This window comes from Aaosphaeria arxii, assembly GCF_010015735.1.
Source record: "Aaosphaeria arxii CBS 175.79 unplaced genomic scaffold BU24scaffold_6, whole genome shotgun sequence".
Classification (NCBI taxonomy): domain Eukaryota; kingdom Fungi; phylum Ascomycota; class Dothideomycetes; order Pleosporales; genus Aaosphaeria; species Aaosphaeria arxii.
The window spans coordinates 2,342,063-2,368,632 of NW_022983479.1; the positions used below are offsets into that span (position 1 = coordinate 2,342,063).

Sequence of the window (26,570 nt, forward strand, 5' to 3'; positions counted from 1 at the left end):
CCCAGATCACATGTTATTCATCTGTGAAGCGAGAGCCCAAAACTAGACCAAAGTGGCTGGCGCAACGACCGATCAAGAATTATCCGTAGGTTGGAGGGTGATGGAATACTACCTACAATCTCAGAAGTAATCAGGCCACTTATGATCTGATTCCAATGGTGATTGCGAGGAGGTGAAGATATCTTACGGACAGGACTGTGGTATCGAGCGCTATGTAACATGTCGATGCGCGTATTGAGTGCGTGCAAAAGATGAGAGTGTCGGGATACCTTCCAGCGTTCCCCAGGTTGCACGCTATTTGACTTGGTGGCCCAACAAATGTGGCTTGATGGCGCATTTGCCCAAGGAATGCCATGACCGCATAATTATACACATGCGAGTTCTTAGAGGTACAATTCCATGTGTGGTGGGTGGCGCACGCACTAAGACAGTCTGTCCCTCTCAACTCCCATCCGTGCCCACCCAAAGCCTGGAGGTCTCGAACCCTCTCCCCTTTTCGTTGGGTTCGATGAATCGCCGCAACCAGCGGGATCTTACTTGAAAGAACTACCGTACGCCCCTAAAAAGGCCTACGCGCTCCCGCGTACGACATACGAGGAAGCTGAATGATAGTCTTGCCAGCTGATTAGCGGGCCATGATCCGCAACTTGGTACAATAGCGTAATTATTCGCAGCGGGGAAACACATCCGTCCGAGCTAAGCAGAACTTGATCCACACGCTTCTCTGGGCATCATGTTCAAGTTGAAGCCATCTGCTCAAATTTGATCACTTTTGCTTCTCGGTTTGCTCACTGAGTTGTTACCCCCCGATTGCTTGCGCTCGTGCTGAACATCATCATGGCCGGCGAGACGGGACCCGTGGACCTCCCGCTGGCGAAGTCGATGACAATCGCCGCCTTCTTCGGCATATCCATCTACAGCTCGATAGAGACTTTATTCTCTATATTTCACCGTTTCAGGACCCGCAAAGGGCTGTATTTCTGGAGCATGCTCGTCGCATGCATTGGCATTCCCATCCACGCAACCGCCGTCCTGTTGCGCAACTTCCGGCTGGCGCCGAACGTACTCATGTGTGTTTTTGTTGTTCTAGGTTGGTGGATGATGGTGACGGGCCAGGCTGTCGTCCTCTATTCGCGACTGCATCTGGTTTGCGATCCCAAAACTATTCGTTGGGTGCTGGGCATGATTGCCTTCAACTTCGTCGTCCTACATCTCCCGGTTTCAGGACTATACCTCGCCATCAATATACGTCCCATCGACTCCGTTGTCCACGTCTTCAACGTTTACGAAAAGGTTCAGCTCACGGGCTTCTGTGTTCAGGAGTGGATAATTGCTAGCCTCTATATCTGGGGCGCAAAACGGACTCTGGAACCCATCCTGAAATTTAAAGGACCACGGGAGAAGAAGATTATTCAGCACTTGATCATTGTCAACCTCCTTGTCATCGCAATGGATGGTACTCTCCTCGTTACCGAATTTACCAACAATTTCGACATCCAGACGACTTATAAGACCGTTGTCTACAGTATCAAACTGAAACTCGAGTTCTACGTCCTAAATCAACTACTCTTCATCATGCAGTCCCCGACCCGGGATTGTTCCATCTCCGATACGTTACTCGAACTCAACCCTTGCGTATCCGTTCCTTCGGGATCTACGTTCCTCGAACTCAACCATTCCGTATCCGTTCCTTCGAGATCTAGATACACGATACGGAGACCGCACAAAAGCGATCCAGTAATTACAACTCAACCCACTCTGAACGTTACTTCCAGCGCGCCAAATGTGACAAGAGGAGGCATGTGATATTCCTGGCTCGCCGATCAGACCAAGATGTCTGGTTGCTTGAAACACAAGCTATAATTTACAACAAGAGAAGTGTAGGCTGCGTCAGGTTCGACTCGGCTATGTGAGCATACTCGGGCTGTGACAAACCGACGTTAGCCCAATGTTGTGTGCTGCTATTTGTCGTCGAACTCATAGCCAACAATCCTTCGGGCAGGAGGGAACATGACCCTTGCGATCAGTCAAACAAGGACCCTCTGGACTTAGCGTCCATGTTCGCGCAAGACATCTGGCAGCTCTGCTACCAGGTTGAGCAGTCGCGCTGGATTGAGTAGCTTCTGAGATATCCCATTGATGGGTTTCCGGCAGGTTATGCCATGGCACCGACGTGGTCGAGGGAAATGCACCCTACTTCGTTTCCCTCACTCTACCCGGCGTACATTCTTAGCCGTAACGAAGCACGCTGCGAATACATGTGACTTCTGAGATCCGCCACGGAATGAAGATCGGGATACCATACACCACAGAGTGAATCTGGCCGCTTGAAGGTTACATGAAGTGAGGTCATCGGGCGCAGCGTTCTGGTAATCCTCAACATCGATACTAGCACATTCCTAGTACTGGAGACTATGGCACTCCACAAGCTAAAACAAGAGCCGTGACTGCGCCAATGTATTGACAGAAACGGTTCTCCATCCATACGAGATTGTCCCGAGTGCAACACATGCCAACGCGCATTTAAAAGAGCCCCACGATAAGCAATGTATTTACAAACTCACCACCACATGGACTACCTATCAAATTAGCATTGGTCTGCTAGGTGTGCTCGCTTTTTAAGGTTATTCTTGATAGCATCCTCCATCAACACTGTTGTCAAGTAACAGATCTTAAGTGGAGCCAGTCCTTCCGATCTTGAGCATGCTCTTTTCTGAAAAGGAAAGAAACATCAATGCCTAAATGCTTCTTTCAACTAGATTCAACATGTTCCACTTCGGTGTTAAAGTAGTGATTCGTTTATCGTCTGCGAAAATGCCAACCTGAATACAAAGACTTCACTGGAAGCCCGGATAACGAAAGGATGGAACTCCAAAGCATGGGTAAATTAAGCAAATCGATAAGAAGGCCGATCAATTGGCTGCTCATCGGAAATATCGTATATAGAAAGAATCTGAGTAACACAGACTGTACGAGAAAATTCAGAATACTTTCCTCGTAGCTGGGTAATGACAGAGAGCAGAAATACGTTGAAGTGAAACCCCTAAGTTTCCAACCATAGACTGCAACAAGGGACATCTTCAAGTCATCCTCCGCTTTCCCTACTGCGTCGATCCCGACAACCTCAGCAACTACAGCACACGTGCACCCCAGGATCCACTTTTCAGTAATCTCCGCGATAGCGGTATCTCGTTCTACTTTGATCATGCATGTTGGTGCCTACCTCTGATTCTTCTTCTGAAGATGAATATTTAGAGGCATATTTAGGGGTATGATTGAAGGAATTATTTGCAGCTTGACGACTGTACATGGTATACCTGTTCCGGACACGTGACGGAAGAGGATCACGAGTGTAGAGACCGAGGCTTCGTTTGGTTCTTCTCGGGATTGGCGGCTGTCCTTCAAATCTGGATGGCTGCAGCTCATGAGTAACACCGCTGGACGTGGAAAGATTACGCGAAGAAATCGAGTGCTTTCTCCAATCGTCAGTAGCATCTGCATCGTAAACGTTCGAATCGACCGAAGGTTTCCTACCAGTGTCCAGGCCATCGCAACTAGATGTTTGACGAACCTGCCCACGCGTTGACCTCGTGTTGTTGGAGTTCCGAAAACGGTATAGAGTTGCCGTGAATCTTTTGATTTCTGCTTCTTCCTTCTGGTATGGGGCGATGCGCATGCGATAGAGAGCGTCAAATGTACCTGAGAGCGTGCTCCGGATTGGAGACTGGGTGCTTAGAAACAGGTCCTGCTCTTTGGGTGGCATCAAGCTGAGCAGCGACAACCCAAGGTCGCTCTCTTCGGGGCCATAGCACTTTTCCTCCCGTTTGATCCATTGACGGAACATCCAATCTTCCCATTTTGTGCTACGATCTTCCCATATGCCAAAAGGACGCCGAAGTTCGGGATCTATCCACGCGCGGCAACAACCGGCTCCAGGTTTCTCCACGGCCCTCAACTCCATGTTCTCAAGCAAGCCGGGTTTGTAAGACAATTTCTGGATCATCAATGCTGCTGTGAAATGAATTGTCGTGTTGGCCTTGGCACTCGCTGTTGCTGTGTTGATGGACTCTCCAACCGTAGCTAAGGGAACGTTATATTCAGTGAACGCCGATATAGTATTGGCCTCTATTCTTGCCGGGATTTGCGCACGATTCCTAGGACGCTGGGGTCTGTTCTGCCACAACAGAACCCTTTTCTCCGAGTTGAATAGTTCCATGCGTGCCTTAGGCTTCTGCCAGAGCGGTTTGTGGGAATCATCTCCATGTAGTGCTCCTAGATGTTATTGAGATGTATGTTCGTCGGCTGGGCGAATTACTTACCCTCGGTATAGCACGAATCCACAGAGAAAGAGTCCTTGTAATAGAAACCCGGCGTCATGAGTTTCAAGACCACTTGCTCATCGAATTCTACGTTCGTGGTTTCGCCAAATTGAGAAAGCATCCATAACAGAGAGAAATTTGCAAGCCCCGAGTCATCGGAGTGGCCGCCTCCAATGTCGGAGTGATCACCCATAAACCATGTCTGCTTGATGATCGTGCGTGTGCTCGTCGAAGCATTCCAAAGTACAGGCATGAACTCCGTTCGGCACTCATGAAGCGCAAGCGCTTGGAATCCGCACCGAAGGTTCCTGGGTACACGCTCTTCTACGAACTGCAAGCTCGAGGTGAACCGCAAGGACGATACCGTGTCCCATACCGCGCATGTTTCGATTGGAACATCTCGGAACAGGTCGTAATCCAATATGGCGGCCAAATCATTCAGTTTTGTGTGCTTCCGATTGAGCCAATATTCATATGCTTGGAGCTGGATCGATGAATTGGGAATGCGCAGAATCCCGAATTCGCAGATGAAACAAGCCAGACTCCTGACGACCATGGCACCTCTAGAGAATCCAACCAAGTGTATTTCATCGCCCGGTCTATATTTTGTACAAAGATCATCATATGCTCTCAGAATACTCTCATGGATGCCTGGAGAACGAATCAGCGGTCGCAACGGTCAACAGGGTTCTTTGCTCTGTCATACTTCCACCTGTGAGGCGATCAACACTACCCTTGCCCCAACCGTTCGTACCAATCCCTTCAATATAGCGGGGGTTCTGTCTTTGACCACTTCTCCTCTGCTTCTTCAGACACTCTTTGAACCGTGTGACATGGGTACTTTTGTGTTTCTGGATGCCGTCTTGCCCTGTCCCGTCACACAATATGAACAGTGATTGGGACCCAGCCGCCATGTCTAATTTCAAATCAGACGGGACATAAAAAAGCTTGCTGTATGTCGGTGCGAAGAACAGAGTCGGGCAATGTTGACTTTAATGTGCTTGGGGTATGCACTGCACTGCCCCGCAACTCTCGCTTACCCATGATGCTGAAGAGGCTGATGAGGCTGATGAGAGGGTAGATGATAGGTAGATGATCGGTGTTCATCACTTGGGGATCAGTGTCCACCAATCTTTCCTCAGTAACCAACGATAAGAGCAAGTCTTACAAAACACTTAGGAAAGGGTTAATAAGGTTAGAAAACTTAGAGGTAGGGTATAATCTTTTAAAGTGGTATGATAAAGGACTTTTACAGAAGTGCTTTTGTATAGGATTTGTTCTTGTTGTCAGCTGCCAAGGAAAATTGGTAGACATAGATCCAACAGTGTTGGACACCAATCATCTACTCGATATGAGAGTGCTGCAGGGAAGGGGGAACAATTGGCCAAGAGCATAGCAGTAAATTCCTAGCTTCTGCGGGAGAGTAATAGGTGTTTAACATAAACCAAACATACATCTACTAAAGATATTACTGTGTTTTTCTTAACTCTATTGGAGGGAAGTTTTACTCTCATTTTTTAGATACTTTCTTTTTCTGTATACAAATGAGAGCCTAAGCAGCAGACTGCCGCACCCAATACCGTGTCGCTCCGCATTTCCGCCCTGTTCCCGTACTTTCCCTGCCTATTCGTTGACCCGTCCCCTTACTCTCGTGAACTTCAGAAATTGTTTCATTTGAGGCTTTGATATGCCCTGATCCTCTCCCATCCCTCCGTTCCACGGATTTCTGTTGGCCAGATGCGATCGTATCTATGGTTTGGTCCACCGGTATGTAGACTGTACAGACTATCATTCTCCATGCTCTTCAATCGGTCAAATCCAAACCCCAATACCATTCGGGTAACATAGCAACCTGTCTGAGATTGTTGCCTGCTAAACTGAGGCAAAATGTGTCTAGCTGGGAAGCTTCCACAGCTTTCTTGCATTCATTACAGGTTTTCGCTAGTCTCTGTAATTTCTCAAGCAAAGGCCCAATTGCTGACGGCGGAGTTGCTGGCGGATGCGGAAGTGTCGTATACGAGCGCTCGCGATTCCTCTCCTCTCCTCTCTTGCGCACCACATTTAACAGACCGTCAGTGAAATCTTGTGTAATCTCTTCAGTGAGTTGAGAGCATCCGGAATGGAGTGTGTATGAATAGGGCCCCTGGGGTTTGACCGGTAAAGCGATACTGGTTGCGAGTATTCGTATACGGGTCCGAAGCTCCTCCAATCTGCCTACGTTCATTACCAGTTAGCACATCTTTAAAAAGATACGAAGGTAATCATTTGGAGGTCTACTTACAGAATATTTTCCAAGGCAGAACATCACAAATTATATCATCAGCTAGATCTGCAAATGATCCATTGTAGTTCGAGACTAAGGCTTCCGACGCATTTTTAAACGCTTCCTGATCTCTGACCAAATACGACACGGCGAGAGTATTTACTAGGTCTTTGTCAAGAGTCAAATGATCGGATTTGAGCCAGCCATAGACCTGGGACGGTAGGGTAAGGACATCGAGACAATCGTATTTATCCGCGAGTCTGATTATGCTGAGAACCTGGTCTATTGTTGGGCTTCGCGGAATGTGATCGAAATCGTGGTACATTGTTGCACAGACCGCCGTCATGGCATACGGGTCATCGTCCAGCAGAGTGATCTCTTTTGGAGATGAGGTATTCAAATCTTGACCTTCGCGAAAGTTTGGGCCAAATAGAGCTGTAAAGACCGTCGAATGCCTCTTAAGGAAGAGGGAGTCCGCATGTATGTGAAGTCGTTTCTCACCCACGACCAATATCACGTCGCCCTCGGCAGCGAGAACAAGAGAGCTGGCATCCATTTTAGTCCTTCTTTTTGGTTTGGCCATTGTAATTGTACTCTGAATTGAGGTGTTTGCTTGAATGGGGCAGTTATGAGCGCGTGTCTCACAGTGGATTTGCGGCTGTTGGCTGGGCTGGCGGTATGGTCTGGAGTTGGGTTTTGTGTGAGAGTGTAGTGTGGGGAAAGAAACGGAAGCTAAGTTTGTTGCCTAAGTAGGTACTCTCCTCAATATGAGTGAATGGAATAATTCCCAGATTGGGACTAGTGTACCACATCTGAACCAGATTTCTGTGTGCACAGGCACAAACAACATTCATATTTGCAGGCCCTCCCCCACCTGCTCTTCGACTTGCATTCCCCCAAAACATTCATTTCAGCGTTCTCGACAGCTTCACACGATGTCAACGACAGCTTCCGATAAGCCACATGTCCTGCTAGTATCACTTGATACCGATTTCCCGTTTGATCAAATCTACCAAGCATCTGTGGGGAAGCTGAAAGCCCTAGCCACTCTTCATCATGCCACAAACCCCGCTTCAGCACTACAACGATTAGAACATCAGCCTCTGCAGGCGGTTCTAGTTACCGACGGTGCCATCGCACAGCATCGTGCTGTCTTTGTGAAGCTTCTTGACTATGTTCGCGGTGGCGGTACCCTCGTTCTCATGGGCACCTTCAGCTCAATGACTAGACCCAATGATATGAACAAGCTCTTCCAAGAAGCAGGTCTACCATGGACGTACAGAGATTGCAGACGTATCAATATCCCCCACTATGCTGCGAGGACCACTGTGTAACGAGAAGAATAGTAGGTACTTTTGTTAAAAGTAGAGGGAATTCTTTCCACGCCGTAGAACCTATGTGCTATCATTATTTCTAGTAACTAACTCAAGCTATTCCTTTTCTAGTAACTAGGGCGCATGTCTCTTTGTCACATGTCCTATCAGGCACTCCTTTTTTAGGTGTTGAAATCTGAACACGAGGTGCCAGTCAGGCGTGCGTACCTTGACCTGCGAGCAGATACACAGCAGGTTACAAGCGCGCTCATGTATATTGCTCACTAGCTGTTACAATAAGTTTGTATCAAGCTTCGCCGTGAGACAGACCCAACTGTTCGTCGGCTTCCTGTACTGATTTCCAAAGTTCGTCAAAATCATACCCTGTTTCCAAAGCCGTTTTGGCAATCCTGATTTTTTTGAAGGCCCTTGAAAGTTCTTCATCACTGACTTCTGGACTTCGACCAAGATTCTTGAACTCATCCAATGCCTGTCTTAGCACTTTTCCGTTGTATTGTCTGCGATTCGCTGTTTCATTGGCCGGGTTGTGAAGAGGCTGCAACCCTATTGTGCTCTCGGCTTGATCTTCAATGGATCCCTCGGTTATCGCCGCTGTTGGACTCTTATTTGCTTCGGACATCCGTTTGTAGTACCACCAGCCAAACACGGCTATCGACATAACAATCAAAGCGAGGAAGTATATCCATATGAACTTCACATTCTCGAGTGTTGGGAACGGCCCATCCTTACTAATTTCCGAAATCGAAACAAAATCCATACTAAAAAAGGTCTGTTATACCAGACATGATTAGCAAGCCAAGTATAGCAGATATAACATAACCATTAGATGAAACTTACGGCAAGTGCTGTCAGGGGTAGAAAAAATGCCGTGATTTCAGCTAGAAACTTCATTTGTCGAGCATCGTTCTCCATTCTTCTCGTCATGGCATGTATTTCCTGGCCTGATACTTCCGTGACCTTCGCCATGTGCGCCATCTGTTCCGTATTATGTGCTAGAGCACCACTGTCTCGTTGAGCTATGTATGATAAAACCTGAGTAGTGTTAGCCTGCTATTATATTATTAAAATTAGCGTACGCTGGTAAATAATTGGCCTTACAGAAGCTTGTGTTACACCTTGGACCTCAGCTATATCCTTCAGTTTACTTTGAACAATGCAAAATTGTCTCGTTATATTGCGACTCCAAATCTCCGACAAGGGATAAGCGATCCTACCTCGCATGTATTCTTCAGTCTCATTCGATGACGGGTCGCCTTGAAGATGATGCTTGAAGCTTTCCAATTCTTCGTGAAGGTTAAGAACTGTTTTCTGCACTACTTCCAAAGAAAACTGATATTGTATGATCAATTTAGTAAAGGAATGTGAATCTCGCATCGTCTCATCTATATTCGTCTCTGTGCTCATAATGTGCATCTCGAGTCTTTGCTCCGCCTATCTCTAGTAAGCTTAAGTTTTGAGTGTGAGCAATTACAGCTTACAAGGAATGATTGTGCTAATTGAAGATTTACCAGGTCGTGGCGTAATTTGTGTAGGCTCTGTTGAAAAATCTCATGATGATCATATAGTGGATGCATAAAATATTTTGGGCGATGCTGAACAATTTCTTGCCACTTTTGCCTGACCCCTTCACTAATTGATTTTGGAATATTGATGAACATTGTAAATGTCGGGGTTCCCTTTGAATCAATCCTAGTATAGTTTCTTATACTAAATACTTGAGTGTGCATAGCGGGTACTCCGTCAAGGTAGTCTGGAAATAGCCACGGTAGTGGTAATGCGTAGTGAAAGTCTGAAGCTCTTAATATCGTCTAGATGTAATATAAGGGCGTTGGTACTGACCTAAATCGCAACGGCGCGATTCTGTTGCTGTGGAATTGGACATGTACTCGAAATGGACTCCGGGGTGTCCCACCATGGGTACGAGAAATGTTGGAAGAAGCCCGAACTTCCTGGATATTGATTGGAAGGTGCGACGTGAGCAACAGGCACTCTAGAACAACGTCAGACACTATATCGGAGATAGTTCAGAGGAAATTTACGTTATCACCATTGCCTGAGGAATTCGACTCCGCGGTTCGAGCGTTTATTACTCTTATTGACTTAGCCTTGGGAGCAAGGGGCAATATGGGGAATGTGGCTTACATCAGAACGAGGCTCTCATCAGAACGGATTGTCTATTGCACATATTTTAGCTTTCCCATGCTTCGTGCTCTGGTTTGACAGAGTACCTCTAAAGCTTTTTCAACCGCGCTTTCCGAGTCACAGTGAATTGTTTCCAACTCCCCTGATTGGCTCTGAGATTGAATCAGAAAGTCAACGTCGATTTCACTGTTATCGGGCAACCAATCTACTCGGCGTTGTTCTGCCCTCTCCTGTAGTAATCTAGCATACGATGTTGAGATACTGGCAGGCATGTTATCCAAATTCGCCGACAATTCGGGGCCCTGATGTACCGACGAGGTGGTACTTGGTCCGTCTTGAGTACTATTCAGTGTGCTAGTTTGATGAGAAGATCCTAATGGATTAGCGTCGTCGGGGGACTGATCCAGAATGGGCATACCTGGTTCTGCCATGGCGCAAACTGCGATTACTAGTTGTTCCTGAAAAGGATCGAAAAGTGCAGTTAGAAGCTAGATGAACGAGTGCTTTCGTGCTTAGTGTTGGATTGGACATGCTTATATGTTCTTCTACTACGATGTCATTAAGTTTCGCTGCTGCACACCGGTGAGCCATCGGCAAGTCACTATAACGCATCTCTTGTGATCCGTAGGCAAATCATATCCGTGGACGCTTCTCATGTTTCCCCATTGTGCATCGATCCGAATTATCGGATAGGTTTTAATGTCCCTCAATCTATTGCATCGCGCTCGCGGAGGATAAGTATAAACGTGATTGGAGCACAAGCGAATGCGCATAGCATTGGCGCTTCCTTTGTAGCTGACCGGTAAAGTGAGCTACGGTGCAGCAATCGGTCAGCTACCGGTCAACTATCGACCGGAAAGCTACCGGTCAACTATCGACCGGAAAGCTACCGGTGAGCTAATTCCCCGCGCAGAGTAGGGGTAACTTGAGCAGCCTATTGAACGCTAACGTGGTCACAATAAGCAGCATGTATCACTTGAAGGTAGACGAATGGTTAGGGAGGTAGAGCCTCCAAGGACCAAGTAGATATCTATGGTAGCACCGAAAATTACCTCATTATGCTGCTATAGCTGATAGAAGCGTTTTCGCTATAAAAGAAATCCTCTCGTTTCTTAGGAAGGGAAGCGACAGCAAGACTGTCATTTTTGGTTTCAATAGCAGAAAGCTATTCTTGAAAAGGTATCTAAACAATCTACTACTAATCTATAGATGACGGCGATATGCTTGAAGGCTATTAAATTTCTTAAATGAGGAAGTCTTAAGATGCAAAATAGTAAATTCTTCTCTCTACGGCGTGGTTCTCGGCACGTATTGGGGGATATTACAATGGAAATACCTTCTTATCTGCAAGCATTTCATCATACACCTTTGATAGCTAAAGGCGAAAAGATTGCCTTGTACAGGATCCCACCATCAGTTTCAGGAGCTGCAATATTTTCAACATTCATTTCGCTTTGTTGAGACTATCAGCCACTGGGCGATGGCGAGTGGCACTATACGCTCTGGCGACTATGTACTTCATCCGTACAGGTTGTCAGTGGGTACTCATGTGTAGTACGAAACAACGGCAGCATGAATAGTCATCAATTTTCCAATACAACTGTCTCTCTTGAGAGCTATTATACAAAATAGCAATTTGATCTTAGTACACAATGATTCTCGTTACCGAGTGAGGGATATTATCATTACTGACCGCCATTGGCCAACTTGTCGTCATGGAATGGCTAGGTCCTACACAGTGCCGCTGTTAACCATTCAAATGTAATCAGACATCTCTAGGTCTTTTCTCATAGTTAACTTGGCGTACTTCCTTCCTTTCCTAGCTATGCACCTATTGCGCAGGTTCGGTCTTGGCCGGCTGAAGCAAAATGTTCGCAGATGGAGGTCAACTCAACATCGGATACTTCGGTGGAGGTCTGGTCTCAGGTCAGTATCTGATTTGACTAGCGATAGAAGATATACGCCGAGCTCGTTTGAAACGAGCGGCTTGAAAACCTCGCGCCTTTGCACATTTCTGTGAGGGTAAACCGTGGGGCTTGGAATGTTAATTTGAGCAGTTGAACTTTTTGAAAAAGTCATATCGGCATCCAGGGAGCTGGACTTATAAAGAGTGAGTGTTTATAAAGTGAGATGATATGGTCAGTAATCAGTGGCGGTCAAAGGGGGTTGAAGTAGGGTTATACCATTATGCTCGCCATAAATGGCGGTCAAGATCCTTAGCAATTAGAAAAAGCATATGTGATCTTCCTCTGACTTTTAGATCATATAGCGCGCCTGTCAAAATGGATACCGGTTCTTGGTAAATTTAAATTGATAGATGGTCTTTCTCTTCTGACGCTGTTGATAGATTTGGATTGTTCAAGTTGTGCGAGACCCTGGTCTTTGTAGTTGTACCTTTGTCAGGGCTATTCTTTCATGATTGTTTTGTTGGTGTAAATTTATAAGTAATTCCTTGTGATACGCTTTTTGTAAATACTCCTTTGGTTATTTGCCGGAGGGATCTTTACCCGAGCACTATGCAATTGTTATGACGTTGAAAAACATGGATGTTATGAATGCTTTCTGCGGATACAACTTAGCCACGGTCGTCTCGAAAGTTTAATGCATGGCATCACATGGGCTCGAAGGGATGTCACGATAATTTGAGCGATTGGGGTATTACACCGGAGCTATACTACTGACTGCTTGCTACCATCGCGGAATGATCCTACCGTAGAGCATGTCTCAATAAAACTTAAAATATCACAACCTGTCTCTTATCCGCCTTGCCGTCTTCCATGTCCTTGACCATCTGTGGAAGATCCTCGATCTTGCGGAACTCGACGTCAGGTTGAATCCTTTCCTTATGTTAGCATCAGGCCAGCCTTGCGGGGTTTCGGAGACCAAAACATACTTGTGTTTCCCTGTGAAATCTACAGCCTTCTTCATACGCTGCGGGATACCAGTGCTGTCCGCCTTGATGCGGTACCGCCCAGTAGTAAGATCAAACGTCGTGACAAAGTCCAATCCCTTCGGTGCGATTCCAATAACCATCAGCAAGCCTCCGATCCTGAGGACGTTCGGAGCGCCCGCATAGGCAGCATTCGCCGCACTATACACAGCCGCCGCATGGCATCCCTTACCCGTCAACTTCTTGACCTCATCGACGTAGTTCTTGTTCGTCATCGTATTAAACGTAGCATCTGCTCCCACCTTTTTCGCCATCTCAAGCTGGGAGTCATTGATGTCGAGGCCGATCGTCTTGATTCCCATAGCTTTGGCGTACTGGATTGCGTATTGTCCGAGGCCGCCGCAGCCGATGACAGCGAGCCACTGTCCCTCCTTGAGCTCGCAGCTGTCGACGGAGTGGAATGCGGTGATGCCTGCGCAGAATAGCGGTGCGGTTTTGGACATGTCGAGGCTTTCGGGGAGCTGCACCGCGTTCTGCCAGTCGACGACTGCGTATTCTTGGAAAAATCCGTCGACGGCGAAGCCTTGTAGTTTGGAGCCGCCGGTCTCGCAGTACCTGCACTGGGTCAGTCTCCAAATTCAATGGAAATGAGCGGAGAACAATTTACAAATTGTGGACCATGCAGCCCTCACATTCAAAGCAGCATCCAATGAAATAATTAAAACCAATTGCATCACCGACTTTGAAACCCTTGCCCTCTGCTGCAGGGTCGATCTCCTCAATGTAGCCAACACCTTCGTGACCCAGAGTCACGGGGTAATCGGGACGAGCGAGCATCAAAAGATCGGAGTGGCATAGTGATGCGGACTGGATCTTTACAAGAAACTGTTCCTTTCCGGCTGATGGTTTAGGAATGTCATTTATGACAACCTTTTGTTGTTTCCTGCGATGTTTAGCATGGACGTCTTGGATGGTAGGGAGATCAATGGACGAACGGATCCCATTGGCCAGCTTTCATTGTGACGACAACTATTAATGGAAATATGCTTTACGGTGGGCAGACGTGAGTACTGTGATGGACAGTACTAATATATAAGAGCTGTAAGATGCGTCGTACTTCATATAGTAGAGTGTTTACAGGTTATAAACAATTGAGACGATGAATGCAGGTTCCTTTCATAGGATCCACGTCACAAGAATGTGATGAAGAACACACCTGCAAACAAACTCCTACCTATGTCCGAGCGGAAAAGGACCACCGACAAGGCACTGTATGGAAGATTCCAATGGTATGACAACGCTTGCAGTTGGAGACGGCAGGACGGGTGCTGCGGGGCCGGAGGTGTGGGCACGCGGGGTAGTACACACCATGAATCATTAGGATCAAGGCACCTCAGAAACGTGAATCATCGTTCCTTGAAGACAATCTGATGACTCGTTCAAAGCGGCATATAGCAATGGACATGACTGAGTCTTTATTGGATATTATGCAGCGTATTCATTATTAGCTAATTGTCTATGGCCCAGTCTAATTACCCATTATATACCTCGTTCACTCTACGTCATGAAGTTACAAACTTGATTCCTGCTGCAAGATTGGCATTGTATTCATTCCTTGGCTCATCCAACTTGTGGGATGGCCAGGTCCAGTGGTAGTGAGGATATCCTTCGTAGAAGTCCGACTTGTATGGTACCCTATTGAAATTAGAATGAACCATTGGGAAAAGTAGTGAAACTTACTTCAACTCATCAAGCTTCTCCCTGAATAGAAGTGCATCGTCTCTCAGTGTATCATGTCCATCTATAGTGAGATAAACTTTCTTGAGTTCTCCAATCTTAGTATGCAATAGAGGCGAAGCATATGGATCATTTGGAGGAGCCCCAAATGCTTCTGTGTATCTGTCAGCATTGGAAGTCATTGTGTAACGCGATATAAGAGACGTACCCCAGAAGGCTTCCATAGCGCTTTTTGTGGCAATGCTATTCTCAGCATGCTCCTCGTACGATGTGTACTTCGATTTGAGGTCCTCGGGAACTGCCTTTGGATGGACCGTCACTGGAATCTGAGCTACCACACCAACCAGGGCATCTCCATAACCTTCATCGATAGCTCTCAGAGCCGTAACAATGGACAAGTGACCTCCAGCCGAGACGCCAGCAGTAAAGATCTTGCCTTCAACACCACCCAATGCTTTCGCATTCTTCAACGTCCATTCGAAGCCCTTGAAACAATCGTTGATGAGGCCTGGATGCACATTCTGAGGCGCAAGACCATATTCGACCGAGACAATCACTACGTCGCCACTTTTCGCAATCTGCCTACACAACGCATCGTCGCCGTCGATGTTTCCTAGCGCCCATCCACCGCCATGGAAATACACGCCGACTGGCTTCCCGCCCGAGTAGCCTTCTGGCGTGTACACACGCACTTTCAATCCATCCTCCGTCGTTCGATCTTCCGTCTTGACGGCCGGGTCTGGCGCAGGGAATGTGTATTTTGCGAACAATCTTCCACCTAGAGCAGCAAATTCTTCAATGGCGGTGGGAACTGGTCCGTGGAGGAGAGGGCGTTCGCCTAGCTCCTCTTCGAACTATGATGATGGGTCAATATCTGATGTTGCCTCAGTAGTTAACGTTCTACACACCTCTACCCACGGTTTTGCGAATCCTTGTGCTGCTGCCATTTCCGACGTTCAAATTGTTTTTGAGAAAGAGTTTGCAGATTTCCCATGATCGCAACAATTGGGGCACATATAGTAAATAAAAGAGCTTAGTAAATCACCAACACATTTGAATCATCAAGGGAAACGATGGGTAAACATGACATATCCAGCCACAGCCAATTCGGGGATAGTTGGTGTGGTCTGGGAAAGTGACCAATAGGGAAGAGTTCTGGATTGCAATGCTCCAACGAGCCGGCGCGTAACGACACCCGAGGGTCCAAAGATGCTCCCCCGCAAATCCCCAAACCGAGGAAAGCTATCTAGCCGGAAGGCTGTTTTCGGTTTAGCAAAGCTATAGCTATCGTACTTTTTCCTGGTTTTAATTGTTGTATGCTACATCGATCTTTTGTGAATTCAAGTAAAAGAATACTTGAGATTTCGACATTGGAGAGAGCGTTTTTGACCATCCATCATGGCATCCAACATCAAGATGGACAACAATCCTGCATTCGACCGCATCCCGCCCTGGGTGAAGTCGAAGCTCCGGCCCATTGCCATTGAAAAGATCCAGCAGGTCTACGATTGGGTTGAGAATGAGTGCATACCCGCCGAACGCATTTACAAAGCCCAATTGGAAGGCAACCGATGGAAGACGCCCGCTATCATCCATGAGCTTCGGCAAAAGGCAAAGGCGCAGGGCCTCTTCAATCTGTTCCTACCGAACCATTTCGAAGAGAGTCCTGGCTTGACGAATCTCGAGTATTCTTGCTGTGCTGAGATTATGGGACGAGTCTACTGGGCGGCACAGGTAATACTCCTCAGTAATTTAGTAACTCGAATGAAAGCTAATGTTCTCTAGACGATGAATTGCCATGCTCCCGAGACAGGCAATATGGAACTCCTCGCAAAGTACTGCACTCCAGAGCAGAAAAAGCGCTGGCTCCACCCATTGATGAACGGCGACATGTCTTCAGCATACAGCATGACAGAGCCAGACGTCGCCTCTTCTGACGCCACACAAATCGGCATCAAGATGGAGATCACAGATAAAGAAGTCATCATCAACGGACGCAAACTCTACGGCAATTGCCAGTACAACGAAGAAATGCAACTCTTCGTCCTAATGGGCTGTTCGGACCCCAACAACCCAGACCGATTCCGCCGCCACACGACCCTAGTCGTACCCGCGAAGACCAAGGGCCTCAAACAGGTCCGCAACCTCACCATCATGGGCTACGACTGGGCGCCCGAAGGTCACGGCGAATACATCTACGAAGACGTGCGGGTTCCCGTCGAGAACATCATTCTCGGGCCGGGCCGCGCGTTCGAAATCGCACAGGGGCGCCTAGGGCCCGGGCGGATCCATCACTGCATGCGTTTGGTCGGGCAGGCAGAGCGGGCGTACGAACTCGCGCTCGTACGCTGCTTCGAGCCGAATAAGAAGCCGAGGGGGAAGTTCATCGGCGAGTTTGACAGTAATATCGAGCGCATTGCTGAGATGCGGATGACGATCGACTCGATGCGTCTTGTTGTGCTTAATGCGGCTGATACTATGGATCTTCATGGCAATAAGGCGGGCCGCTATGCGATTGCACAGTCGAAGATCATGGTACCCAACGCGCTGATGAAGGTCATCGACGAGGCCATGCAGATATATGGTGGGCAGGGCCTGACGCAACATACACCGCTACCGGAGCTGTGGACCTACGCACGGTTCGTTAGGGTTGCTGATGGGCCTGACTCGGCGCATAGGCATCAGGTCGGTCGTGACCAGATGAAAACTGCACAGGCGTTTAGAGAGCGGGCGGCGGGCTACACGAAGAGATATAAGGAGCTTTGTAAGAAATGGAACCTTGAACCGGAGGAGTTTTGGGGGATTGTCTGAGGGACAGAGAGTTGTAGATTTGGTCGCATTTGCATGTTCTGTATATACTGTGTGGTAAGTAGTTTGGGCGCTTGGATGTTTGGGTCTCAGCAATCGTTAACCTTTGGACAATAGAGAATCAGAGATATAGCGAAGCCTGTACTCGGCCGTATCTTGGATCTCAATTATCTTGCTGCATTGAATGTGTGACCACCCCGGTTATCCCTCCCCTGTCCACCAGCCACGCAATACACCACCCGAAGGATCAACCTACATGTTTGATCTCGAATAATTATAGCTCGAAGCCGCCATGGTCAACACGAGGTATTCACATTGCAGTCTTAGGTCAGCTCGCTTTCGCGTAGGTTATCCAGATGCTGAAGCTCAAGAGCACACAAGATATTGGCCCCCAGAGCTTGTCAAAAGAAACGCGGTGCGCCTCGCGTGAAGGATCGAGCATGGACTGATTTTTGTGTATTGCCAAGGACCTCGCGACTTTATGCAACACAGGGCTGGAAATCGGCCCCCACGCGGCTGGTGAGTTGTTCAGGGTTTGAGACCATGTGTACAAAGGCGAGTCGGAGACGCTCATGAGTTCTGTCGATATTTACTCCGAGAGCTTCTTTTGCAGCTAGAGAGACATTCGTTTGACACAACCCCAAGTGCTAAAATGGCTTCTCTCGTTCCCACACAACGTCTTTTCCTGTTGCTTGCACTTGCGACGTCGGCGTACGCATACAGCAATAACCTCTGGCACGTAGATTTTGACACTTTTAACAAATGGAACATAATCACGGAAGAGGAGGAATGCTGGGAGGCATACCAAACTCTCAACAAGCAAAAGATGAATTCAAATGCAACCGCGCTCATTGACTGTACGTCAACCAACGCGAACCCATTCTACTAAAAGTTTTCCGCTGACCCAGCCTCTCAATCAGGTATACTCGGCAAGGCCAACGAGGTCACAAAGTCTGAATTCGGCACCGTGGCCGTCATGCTTGGTCTGCTTCCTGGGGTGTTGCAACTGGTCGGCCCGAAATTCAGCGATCTCGCCCTCCTCGCGACACGGAGACCCTTTCTCGCGATGTTGCTAACGATTGGGTCGCCGTGCCCAGCTCTGGACTACGAGACTACGGGTATGGAAAACCATCTCGTCCAGGACGCGCCGCCTTTCTGGCCCATGTGGCTGCGGACTCCACGGCGGTGGTTTAGCGCTATAGTTTCTCTCCTCCAATACTTGATCGTTATGGCTGCCGCTGGAAACGTGGTGTATCAGTTCTACCGCCTGACCTTCTATGCCGTTGTCTTGATCAGCACACAGATGGGGCAGTATGGCGGTACTCTAGAGGCCTTTTCACCGCTACTCTGGGTCTTTCTTGGTATCCCTATACACTCTCTAGGTGTTATGCAGCTGTTTTGGTGCCGCGCTCCTCCTTCGGCAGAAGATGTCGCCTCGACACGCCCCCAGGGCAAAACCACGTTCCTCTCCCTCCTCCGAAGAGAATTCACCCCCTGTGCCTTCGCGGACGACATCGGAGAGGAAATCAAACTACAGAACGGCTATATCTATCAGTTCCTCAACTGGTTGATCAAGCTCTGCATCTGGGCCGATGTCATCTACGGCATCATCGTTCTCTCGACGGTCCTGTTCGTCCCGATGTGGAGCGCCATCTGGATGATTGGTCTGGTGTTTACGGGGACGCTTGTTTGCAGGGTGGTCTTGGCTTTCGAGATACATGGGATGCGCGAGGTGCCGAAGGTGCAGGAGAAGAGTTTGAGTGGATCCATCGAGACTGGACATGAGATGGTGCGGCTCATGCCTGAGAATGGGAAGTCGCAACCCCGCGAGCATACCTTACCTTTGTAGGATCGTTGATCTATCAGGGGTCGAGCATGTCTTTCGACTCCAATTTCATTGAAAAGTTCGAGTGTTTCATTGTGGATCGGGTTACGGTTCTAATGATTGTTGGAGTATCCTCCTGAAGAGTTTCTTAAGGTCTGATGGTATTAATGATATGAAAGAATTAGCGATGTGATGATCGTTTATCATGACTCTATATTGACGATGTTGCTGGAGGTTAACGGACGGCCACGTGATGTTGCTTATCTGCTGAAGCGGCTCGCGATGAATCAGCTTCCGATGAATCAGTCACCCTGGAAGCCGGCTACTAAACACTAGTGTGTGAGACGTTGAGTGTAGCAGGAGGTACGCCCCGGTTCAGATGTCAATGGACGAACATCGATATGATAGATTCTCATTGTCGGTGTTATGGAGATGAGAAGTCGTTGCAATGGTGTTCCGCTGCGGTGGATTTCCGTTACACGGGGATGCAGGTCACTCTAATTAGGCAAGAATTCCATGCTTATATATTTGATTTACCTGAGACATTTGCCTGAGGCACTGATGCATTTCGAGGGTTTGAACATCTCACTCTGTGCGAACTTTGGAAAAGGCAATGGCTAATGTTCCGCGACGGATGCCCGGATTATCGTGCATGACAAGTAGAGAAACATGGTCAAAAGCAGTAGGGAAGGTCGGAGCAAACTGGCGCAGCGTTAGATGAAAGAAAACTCGAGATCCTCCCTCCTATGGGATTACCATCTCGAGTTTAGGAACGGTGTGGGAACTGTGAGATACTGTATAACCTCTACAATGCTATTAAACAATAGGGAATTAAGTGCATGCATGAGTTATGTTGGTATTTCCCCGATATGACTCTAACCTTGTTTGTACATACAATTCCACGGCTAATAAATCCCGTATCGGACTACAAGGTAGATCTAACAAATTCTACGAGTAATAAGCTACGTTCTGGCCCAATGATGCGGAGAAGTTTCCCCAGCTCCAGAGCTCCCCACACCTCGGCTTGTCGGCTTTGGTGAACCAACAACTACTCTCTCTACCGCTATGTTGCCGTCGGATTCCCGATCTGTAACTACAACTCTTTTTTTCTTTTCAAGCTTTACCCTGCTCAATTCTTCTTTTTACAATTATTGAATACACATATATTCAGATAGCAAATTGATACCCAAAACTAGTCGTCGTAAAATTCCAACATATCGACAATGGCGGGCCCTGTGCGACAGCCAATTGACATTGCGTCCTTTGAGCGCTACATCACCCAGAATGTCCCTGAGATCAAAACGCCCATAACCTTAAAACAGGTCCGTATCTTTTATACTTCAAACAAAAATCGAATATACAGAACATCAAGTAACCCCCTCCCCAGTTCGGCTTCGGGCAATCCAACCCAACCTACCAAATCACCGACTCCACCTCCTCAAAGTTCGTCATGCGCAAGAAGCCTCCCGGCAAACTCGTCAGCAAAACCGCCCACAAAGTCGAGCGCGAATACCGGATCCTCTCCGCGCTCCAAAACACTGACGTCCCCGTCCCAAAGGTCTACTGCCTCTGCGAAGACTCCAGCGTCGTCGGCAGCCCCTTCTACATAATGCAGTTCCTCGACGGCCGCATCGTGACCGACCCGTCCTTCCCTGACGCCTCGCCCCAGGACCGCACGGAAATGTGGCATGACGCCGTGCGCACGCTCGCGAAACTGCACCGTCTGGATCCGAAGGCGATAGGTCTCGAGACGTTCGGGAAGCCGCGGGGGTTTTACAATCGGCAGATTAAGACGTTTACGCAGCTGGGGGATGCGCAGGCGAAGACGAAGGACGTAGAGACGGGGGAGGAGGTCGGCGAGATTCCGCACATGGGGGAACTTAAGAGGTTCTTTGAGGAGGAGAGGAGGCAGCCGAGGGATCGGGGCGTGCCGATTCATGGGGATTATAAGATTGATAATTTGGTTTTCCACAAGACGGAACCGAGGGTTATTGGGATTTTGGAGTACGTTTTACACATCCCCACGAGACCTTGAGTCTATGTGCGAATTCGATTGATTGATAAATGCTGACATGTCCAACAGCTGGGAAATGGCAACAATAGGGCACCCCCTCTCCGACCTCTCCAACCTCATTGCCCCCTGGACCGTCACAGCATTCTCCCCCGACCGGCACCACTCGCACAAGAACTTCGCGCCCGGGTCCTCGACGCCGGGCCTGCCCACGCCCGAGCAGGCCGTGCAGTGGTATGCAGAGGTCGCGGGCTGGCACCCCGGCAGTGAACTCGACTGGAGCATGGCGTTCGCGATGTGGAGGGATGCCATCATCTTTCAGGGCATCGCGAGTAGATATGCGGTTAGGCAGGCAAGTTCGGAGCAGGCGAAGAGGGTTGGAGAGGAGAGGGGGCCGTCGGCGGAGATGGCGTGGGAGTTGGTGGGGAGGGTGAAGGGGGGACAGGCTGCGAGAGCGAGTCTGTAGACTTGGGAGTGTCGTTCGATTATATAGATTGGTGGCGAATTATAGCGTTTCCTTCTCATGTTCATCAATTGACAGTCATACATATTTTGTGATAACATACGTGGGGAGTTTGCCGTTACATGTCAGTGAAGAGATGTTGCATGAGAAGCTGATTGTATTGGCTATACGTCTTCGTTACGTGAAGGCCAAAAAGGCCAAAGGACCGTTATGCATAATCGACCCAAGGTGCCAAAATCTTTAATTTTGTAGTACGCTGTCCAGAACCTCCCATTTCCATCAATACGTTCAATCCGCCCAATTCATTCCAAAAATTTCCCATGGGTATTCCGGCTCCAAAACCAATTCCAAACACCGTAATTCCACTCCAAGCGCCATTACAGATAAGCATCGCAAACCCACTCATACAGATATTGTGGGTGAAGAAAACTCGTCGTCGTCGAAGAATGAAACCGCCTCCTGGGTCGATAGCCCAAACTCACTAAATGAGGGATATGACTGAGGTGGTGGTGGTTGATATGTTGGTTTTGAGAATGAAAGACATGTATCAGATGACCCTCGTGCCATTGTAGGTTCAGGTTTCGTCACGGAGCATATGAAAGGCCGTTCGCTTCCCATATGAGATGGTGGTCTGGCGGGTAGTCGTTTTGGCGGTGGTTGTGCAAGAGGGCTGTCTGCTTTTCGCTTCGAATTTAAAGGTGGAGGAGCCATTCGCGGAGTTTGAGTTTTATTGGGAGCTCCCGTTTGGCCAGGCGACTTCATGGGTCTAGTGCTGGACGGCGGTGGCTGTCCTGGCGCCGCTACTGTCGTGCCTATCTGTCGCGGAGGCTGATGGCCGTCAATTGATTTTGGTGATGTCTTTGGTTCTAAGATGTCCTCCAAATCATCGGTACTAAAGTCCAAGTCGTCCATGTCGAAGCTACACTCTCGGACTGGCTCCTGCACTGCGGGAGCTTTCAAATCAAACCTGTTGGAAAAAGGCTTGCTTGGCGATGACGGCGTATCGTCCGAAGAAAGATCGCGTGAAATTTGAGTTGCACTGTCTAGGAAGTCAAAGATATCGAGATCTATGGGCACGGATGCCTGCTCAGTGGGTTTGAGCACCGGCGTTGCCGCCCTTGTCTTTGACGCTGGTAAATTTGGTCGTTTGAAGATCGGATTTGGATTCATGTTTGGTTTGATCGCAGTGGCTGAGATTGGAGGCTTCTTAAAGCTCCTGATTGGGTTCGTTGGTGGAGCTGATTTCAAGGGTTGCTTGAATCTTGGTTCTTTATCTGATTGAACTGCGCCGGGATAATGAAAGTCTGTAGCTACGCGAACCGGGTATTGCATCCTTCGAAATGGACATTGCTCGTCGTTTCTGTAGTTTGCTGTAAATGGGAAGCGAGTAAGGATCGTCTTTGTACCCTCCAGTTGGCCATCGAGAACAAGACATTCGAGTCTTTCGTTGTGTAACCGCAGGACTCGAAGATGACTACTCTTAGATATCTGGCTGCTACAATTGAGATCACGAAGGACAGTTAATGTGCATCCAATCTTGATCCGCAGTCGGTGAGGTGGCAATCCGAGGGGGTTCAATTTATGTAGTAGCGATGCGGATGGCTCCCATTTGGGCGTATTCATTGATGTATCGACAGACAAAAGTTCGATCAGGGGCTCTGGCAACGCAGCTAGTGAATTTTCGATGACTTTATTAATTGGACCATGGAGACGAGTAAAATCCACACCCTCTTTGATTGGAGATTGTTTCTGAGGTGAGATTATATTCTTTGTTGGTGCCGATACTCGGACAGGCGTCGGTGTAGGAATAGGCGGGATTTCCCTTGCCTTTTCTGGAGAATCAGAAACAAACGTATCATGAGCCTCGAGTAGTGCGTCATCATCTAGATCCTCATCGAACAGCTGGTCCTCCGCATTCGCCTTCGGTAACTCAGGTGGCACTGTCGCCAGATCAAGCACCATGCCGACTTCATCGAACAGCTGGACCTCCGGATTTGCCTTCGGCTTCTCAGGTGTCCCGATCGCCAAATCTACCACTGCACCGACCTCATCCTCATTATCCCAAGGCTCCTTATCCAATTCCTCTGCCAAATCTTCAAGCTGCTTATTCGTCTCCCTCTCCTTCTCCTTCTCCTCCTCTTCCTTCTTCTTCCTAAACCCCAGAAACGCCTCCATCCCACTCTTCATCCTCGCCTGCGTATGCGAGTACCCGATCAACTGCGTCGCGAGCCCCACACCCAACTGCTTCCTTATCGCCTGCTCCTTCCGTTCCTTCTCCTCCCGCTTCTGCTTCGCGAGCCGCTTCCGCCGCTCCTGCTCGCGATACTTGGCCGCGCGTTCGTCGAGCACGACTCCGCGCTCCAGCTGGCGCATTTGGCCTTGCGGGATGTAGGTGCCATGACTCTTCTTCTTGTACTCTTTCTGCGCCTCTTTGGAGGTTTGGGCGATGCGCGTGTGTGTGATCGTCATAGCAGATGCATTGTTGGGGTAGGGTGATGGGGGTGTAGGGGGAGTGGGGATGTTTGTTGACGGGGGTGGCGCATCGTCATTGTGGACGGACGCGAAAGAGTGAATTCGCCAAGCATGTCGGGGGTGCTGAAGTCTGTGCGTCTGACGAGTTGTGCGCGTGCGCACGTGATCGAATCTGGGGTTGGCAGATCTGGTGAAAGCCCTCGAATGAGGGTGAATTCAAGGCCAGGGTTGGCCAGGGTTCCTTTTCACGGAAGATAACAATCTGCATATGATTGGCTATAAAGATGAGGCGATGCCTAGTCATTGAAGCAAAAAGCACGTTTCTACTCAACAGTTCCTACTAGAACCCTATCAAGGTTGTACAGCACGAAGTCGAGGCCTCCGTGCAACATCCACGCCCCAAACATAAGCCTAATAGGAACGAGGCTCCCGATGTCAAAACACACTTTGTACGACGTGGCTGTCACAACGGTAACCGCACTCGCATGTCCGGTAGCGGGGGGCGCATGAATTATCGATGACCTCAACATGTGAGACATGACCACGCAACACCGAACGACGAGAGCAATCAAGGGCATATTGAAAATGGAAACGGCCATAAAGGCTAACTAAATCTCGATTGGAATCTGACTCGAGTACGAGTAAGTTGTCTGGGGAAGTGCCTGTCGTATGAATCAAGTCGGAAGGGGAGGTTGTAGGGCGTTCCCGAGCACCCGCGGGAAACTTCATCCTGACTTTGCGATGGGATGGAATGGGAAAGGATCGTCAGATGTGGGAGAACAATGGCACACACTGGGCCTGCTGGGGCTGGTGGTAGGAGCCGGTAGTCGGAACGCCAGATCCCCGCGCGTCCACCCCCGCAAACGTAGCTGGGGGATAATTATTGCCTTTCAGGCTTGTGAGTGACTACGGGAGCTTGAGGTCTACCTAGAACAGAGGGAGTGAGGGGGAGCTTTTAGTAGAGCTATCCGAGTTGGTATGGTAAATTGATGCTAATTATTAACTACTTGCTTGGACCCTGACCAATTCACCTCGTATGGCCTGGAGCTGTTGAAAGGGATCGGCGTGGCGCTCTTCTGTCGTATTGAGCATATCTTCAACACCACAACTTCATACCATTATTGCGAGTGATACCGGGATTCCATAGAGGCAATAGAATGGCTTTCGCACTCAAGGGTGTCGCCTACATCACAGGTGCTGGCTCAGGTAAGTGATCTCGACAATCTAGCATTCCCATGTCGACTGTAGCTGCGCCGCTCATGTGCATCTCATCTCACATCTGCATTCTCCAGGAATTGGACAGTATGCTGCATATTCGCTTGCACGCCAGGGTGTACGCTCCTTCGCCCTGCTCGACCGCAACTCAGTCTCCAACACCGCCTCCGAGCTGAAGAAGATCGCACCGGATGTCTCTGTCCTCGAGCTGGAATTGGACGTCGCGAGCGAAGACGCCGTCAATAACAGCGTGGACCAGACGGTCAAGAAATTCGGTCGGCTCGACTATGCGCTCAACAATGCAGGCATTGGCGGAGCCCTCAAGACGACCGACCAGATCCCCAAGGACGACTTCGAACGGGTGCTTTCGGTCAACACTACGGGCGTCTGGCTGTGCCAGCGGGCTCAGATCCGCCAGATGCTCACGCAGGACAAACTACGTGACTCCCCTCGCTCATATCGCGGATCGATTGTCAACACCGCATCCATGTACGGCATCCTAGGCCCATCACTGAACGTCCCATCGACAGCCTATGCCACGAGCAAGCACGCCGTTATTGGATTGACGAGAGCAGATGCCATCGCTTTTGCGCCGAAGGGTATCAAGATCAATGCGCTGTGTCCCGGTTATGTAGCCACTCCGCTCGTGATGAGCTCGATGAATGTAGGCAGCGTTATGGACGACGAGCGCGTGAAGGTGCCCGTCCAACGGCTGGCGACGATGGAGGAAATTGGGGATTGTGTATCTTTCCTCCACTCAGAAGCGAGCAGTTACATGATCGGAGCTTCGTTGGTGGCGGATGGTGGGTTTACGATACAATAGATGCAAATGAATTCATTCTACGATAATGCTAATCATAATTGAACCAAACATCCTGCTTACGAGGCCAAACTTCTACAGTCTCAACAACACAATAGATTTGGCAGACGCACACAATTACTATGTATTGGAACTTGTGTGTGCGTATTCACAAATGACCGAAATTCGTCCCGTAATTTCGACATAGCCTGGTCTGACCTTTGTTTGTCGGATCCTCGGTTGCGATTGAAATGATGGGCAGATCAGACGAGGGGTCCTCGTACCGTTCAGA

At 48.7% G+C, this 26,570-nt stretch overlaps 13 protein-coding genes across 13 annotated transcripts; 6 read left to right on the forward strand and 7 right to left on the reverse strand.

Annotated features, from left to right (window-relative positions):
* Positions 1–596: 596 nt before the first annotated feature.
* BU24DRAFT_249370 (uncharacterized protein) lies at positions 597–2,009 on the forward strand. Its single transcript, XM_033522364.1, has one exon. It carries the CDS (start codon positions 838–840, stop codon positions 1,804–1,806), a length of 969 nt encoding a protein of 322 aa, XP_033382240.1. The 5' UTR covers positions 597–837; the 3' UTR covers positions 1,807–2,009.
* Positions 2,010–3,296: 1,287 nt separating this feature from the next.
* On the reverse strand, positions 3,297–5,285 carry BU24DRAFT_494283 (uncharacterized protein). Its single transcript, XM_033534033.1, has 4 exons — positions 5,026–5,285; positions 4,320–4,970; positions 3,535–4,272; positions 3,297–3,472 (listed from the first exon to the last, which is right to left on the reverse strand). Exons 1-4 carry the CDS (start codon positions 5,231–5,233, stop codon positions 3,453–3,455), a joined length of 1,617 nt encoding a protein of 538 aa, XP_033382241.1. The 5' UTR covers positions 5,234–5,285; the 3' UTR covers positions 3,297–3,452.
* Positions 5,286–6,123: 838 nt separating this feature from the next.
* BU24DRAFT_464629 (uncharacterized protein) lies at positions 6,124–7,138 on the reverse strand (the record flags this gene model as incomplete). Its single annotated transcript, XM_033532222.1, has 2 exons — positions 6,124–6,533; positions 6,601–7,138. The coding sequence occupies 2 exons, from the start codon at positions 7,136–7,138 to the stop codon at positions 6,124–6,126; spliced, it is 948 nt and encodes a 315-aa protein (XP_033382242.1).
* Positions 7,139–7,451: 313 nt separating this feature from the next.
* Positions 7,452–7,931, forward strand: BU24DRAFT_424927 (uncharacterized protein). The gene has a single exon (XM_033528617.1). It carries the CDS (start codon positions 7,518–7,520, stop codon positions 7,914–7,916), a length of 399 nt encoding a protein of 132 aa, XP_033382243.1. The 5' UTR covers positions 7,452–7,517; the 3' UTR covers positions 7,917–7,931.
* Positions 7,932–8,109: 178 nt separating this feature from the next.
* On the reverse strand, positions 8,110–8,821 carry BU24DRAFT_249585 (uncharacterized protein). Its single transcript, XM_033522366.1, has one exon. The coding sequence runs from the start codon at positions 8,671–8,673 to the stop codon at positions 8,203–8,205; it is 471 nt and encodes a 156-aa protein (XP_033382244.1). The 5' UTR covers positions 8,674–8,821; the 3' UTR covers positions 8,110–8,202.
* BU24DRAFT_249516 (uncharacterized protein) lies at positions 8,658–9,715 on the reverse strand. Its single transcript, XM_033522365.1, has 3 exons — positions 9,395–9,715; positions 9,015–9,347; positions 8,658–8,948 (listed from the first exon to the last, which is right to left on the reverse strand). The coding sequence occupies exons 1-3, from the start codon at positions 9,641–9,643 to the stop codon at positions 8,739–8,741; spliced, it is 792 nt and encodes a 263-aa protein (XP_033382245.1). The 5' UTR covers positions 9,644–9,715; the 3' UTR covers positions 8,658–8,738.
* Positions 9,716–12,792: 3,077 nt separating this feature from the next.
* BU24DRAFT_434785 (NAD(P)-binding protein) lies at positions 12,793–13,785 on the reverse strand (the record flags this gene model as incomplete). Its single annotated transcript, XM_033530050.1, has 3 exons — positions 12,793–12,895; positions 12,952–13,563; positions 13,616–13,785. 3 exons carry the CDS (start codon positions 13,783–13,785, stop codon positions 12,793–12,795), a joined length of 885 nt encoding a protein of 294 aa, XP_033382246.1.
* A 725-nt stretch (positions 13,786–14,510) lies between these two features.
* Positions 14,511–15,632, reverse strand: BU24DRAFT_483733 (uncharacterized protein; the record flags this gene model as incomplete). Its single annotated transcript, XM_033533292.1, has 4 exons — positions 14,511–14,643; positions 14,689–14,839; positions 14,894–15,539; positions 15,594–15,632. The coding sequence occupies 4 exons, from the start codon at positions 15,630–15,632 to the stop codon at positions 14,511–14,513; spliced, it is 969 nt and encodes a 322-aa protein (XP_033382247.1).
* A 451-nt stretch (positions 15,633–16,083) lies between these two features.
* Positions 16,084–17,542, forward strand: BU24DRAFT_373592 (acyl-CoA dehydrogenase NM domain-like protein; the record flags this gene model as incomplete). The annotated part of the gene is made up of 2 exons (XM_033524533.1): positions 16,084–16,419; positions 16,471–17,542. The coding sequence occupies 2 exons, from the start codon at positions 16,084–16,086 to the stop codon at positions 17,494–17,496; spliced, it is 1,362 nt and encodes a 453-aa protein (XP_033382248.1). The 3' UTR covers positions 17,497–17,542.
* Positions 17,543–18,145: 603 nt separating this feature from the next.
* Positions 18,146–19,342, forward strand: BU24DRAFT_411603 (uncharacterized protein; the record flags this gene model as incomplete). The annotated part of the gene is made up of 2 exons (XM_033526052.1): positions 18,146–18,350; positions 18,414–19,342. The coding sequence occupies 2 exons, from the start codon at positions 18,146–18,148 to the stop codon at positions 19,340–19,342; spliced, it is 1,134 nt and encodes a 377-aa protein (XP_033382249.1).
* A 1,077-nt stretch (positions 19,343–20,419) lies between these two features.
* BU24DRAFT_483734 (APH-domain-containing protein) lies at positions 20,420–21,795 on the forward strand (the record flags this gene model as incomplete). The annotated part of the gene is made up of 3 exons (XM_033533293.1): positions 20,420–20,640; positions 20,706–21,322; positions 21,402–21,795. Exons 1-3 carry the CDS (start codon positions 20,542–20,544, stop codon positions 21,793–21,795), a joined length of 1,110 nt encoding a protein of 369 aa, XP_033382250.1. The 5' UTR covers positions 20,420–20,541.
* Positions 21,796–21,935: 140 nt separating this feature from the next.
* BU24DRAFT_249618 (uncharacterized protein) lies at positions 21,936–24,345 on the reverse strand. The gene has a single exon (XM_033522367.1). The coding sequence runs from the start codon at positions 24,259–24,261 to the stop codon at positions 22,195–22,197; it is 2,067 nt and encodes a 688-aa protein (XP_033382251.1). The 5' UTR covers positions 24,262–24,345; the 3' UTR covers positions 21,936–22,194.
* Positions 24,346–25,325: 980 nt separating this feature from the next.
* On the forward strand, positions 25,326–26,302 carry BU24DRAFT_394989 (NAD(P)-binding protein; the record flags this gene model as incomplete). The annotated part of the gene is made up of 2 exons (XM_033525238.1): positions 25,326–25,470; positions 25,557–26,302. Exons 1-2 carry the CDS (start codon positions 25,422–25,424, stop codon positions 26,300–26,302), a joined length of 795 nt encoding a protein of 264 aa, XP_033382252.1. The 5' UTR covers positions 25,326–25,421.
* Positions 26,303–26,570: the final 268 nt, after the last annotated feature.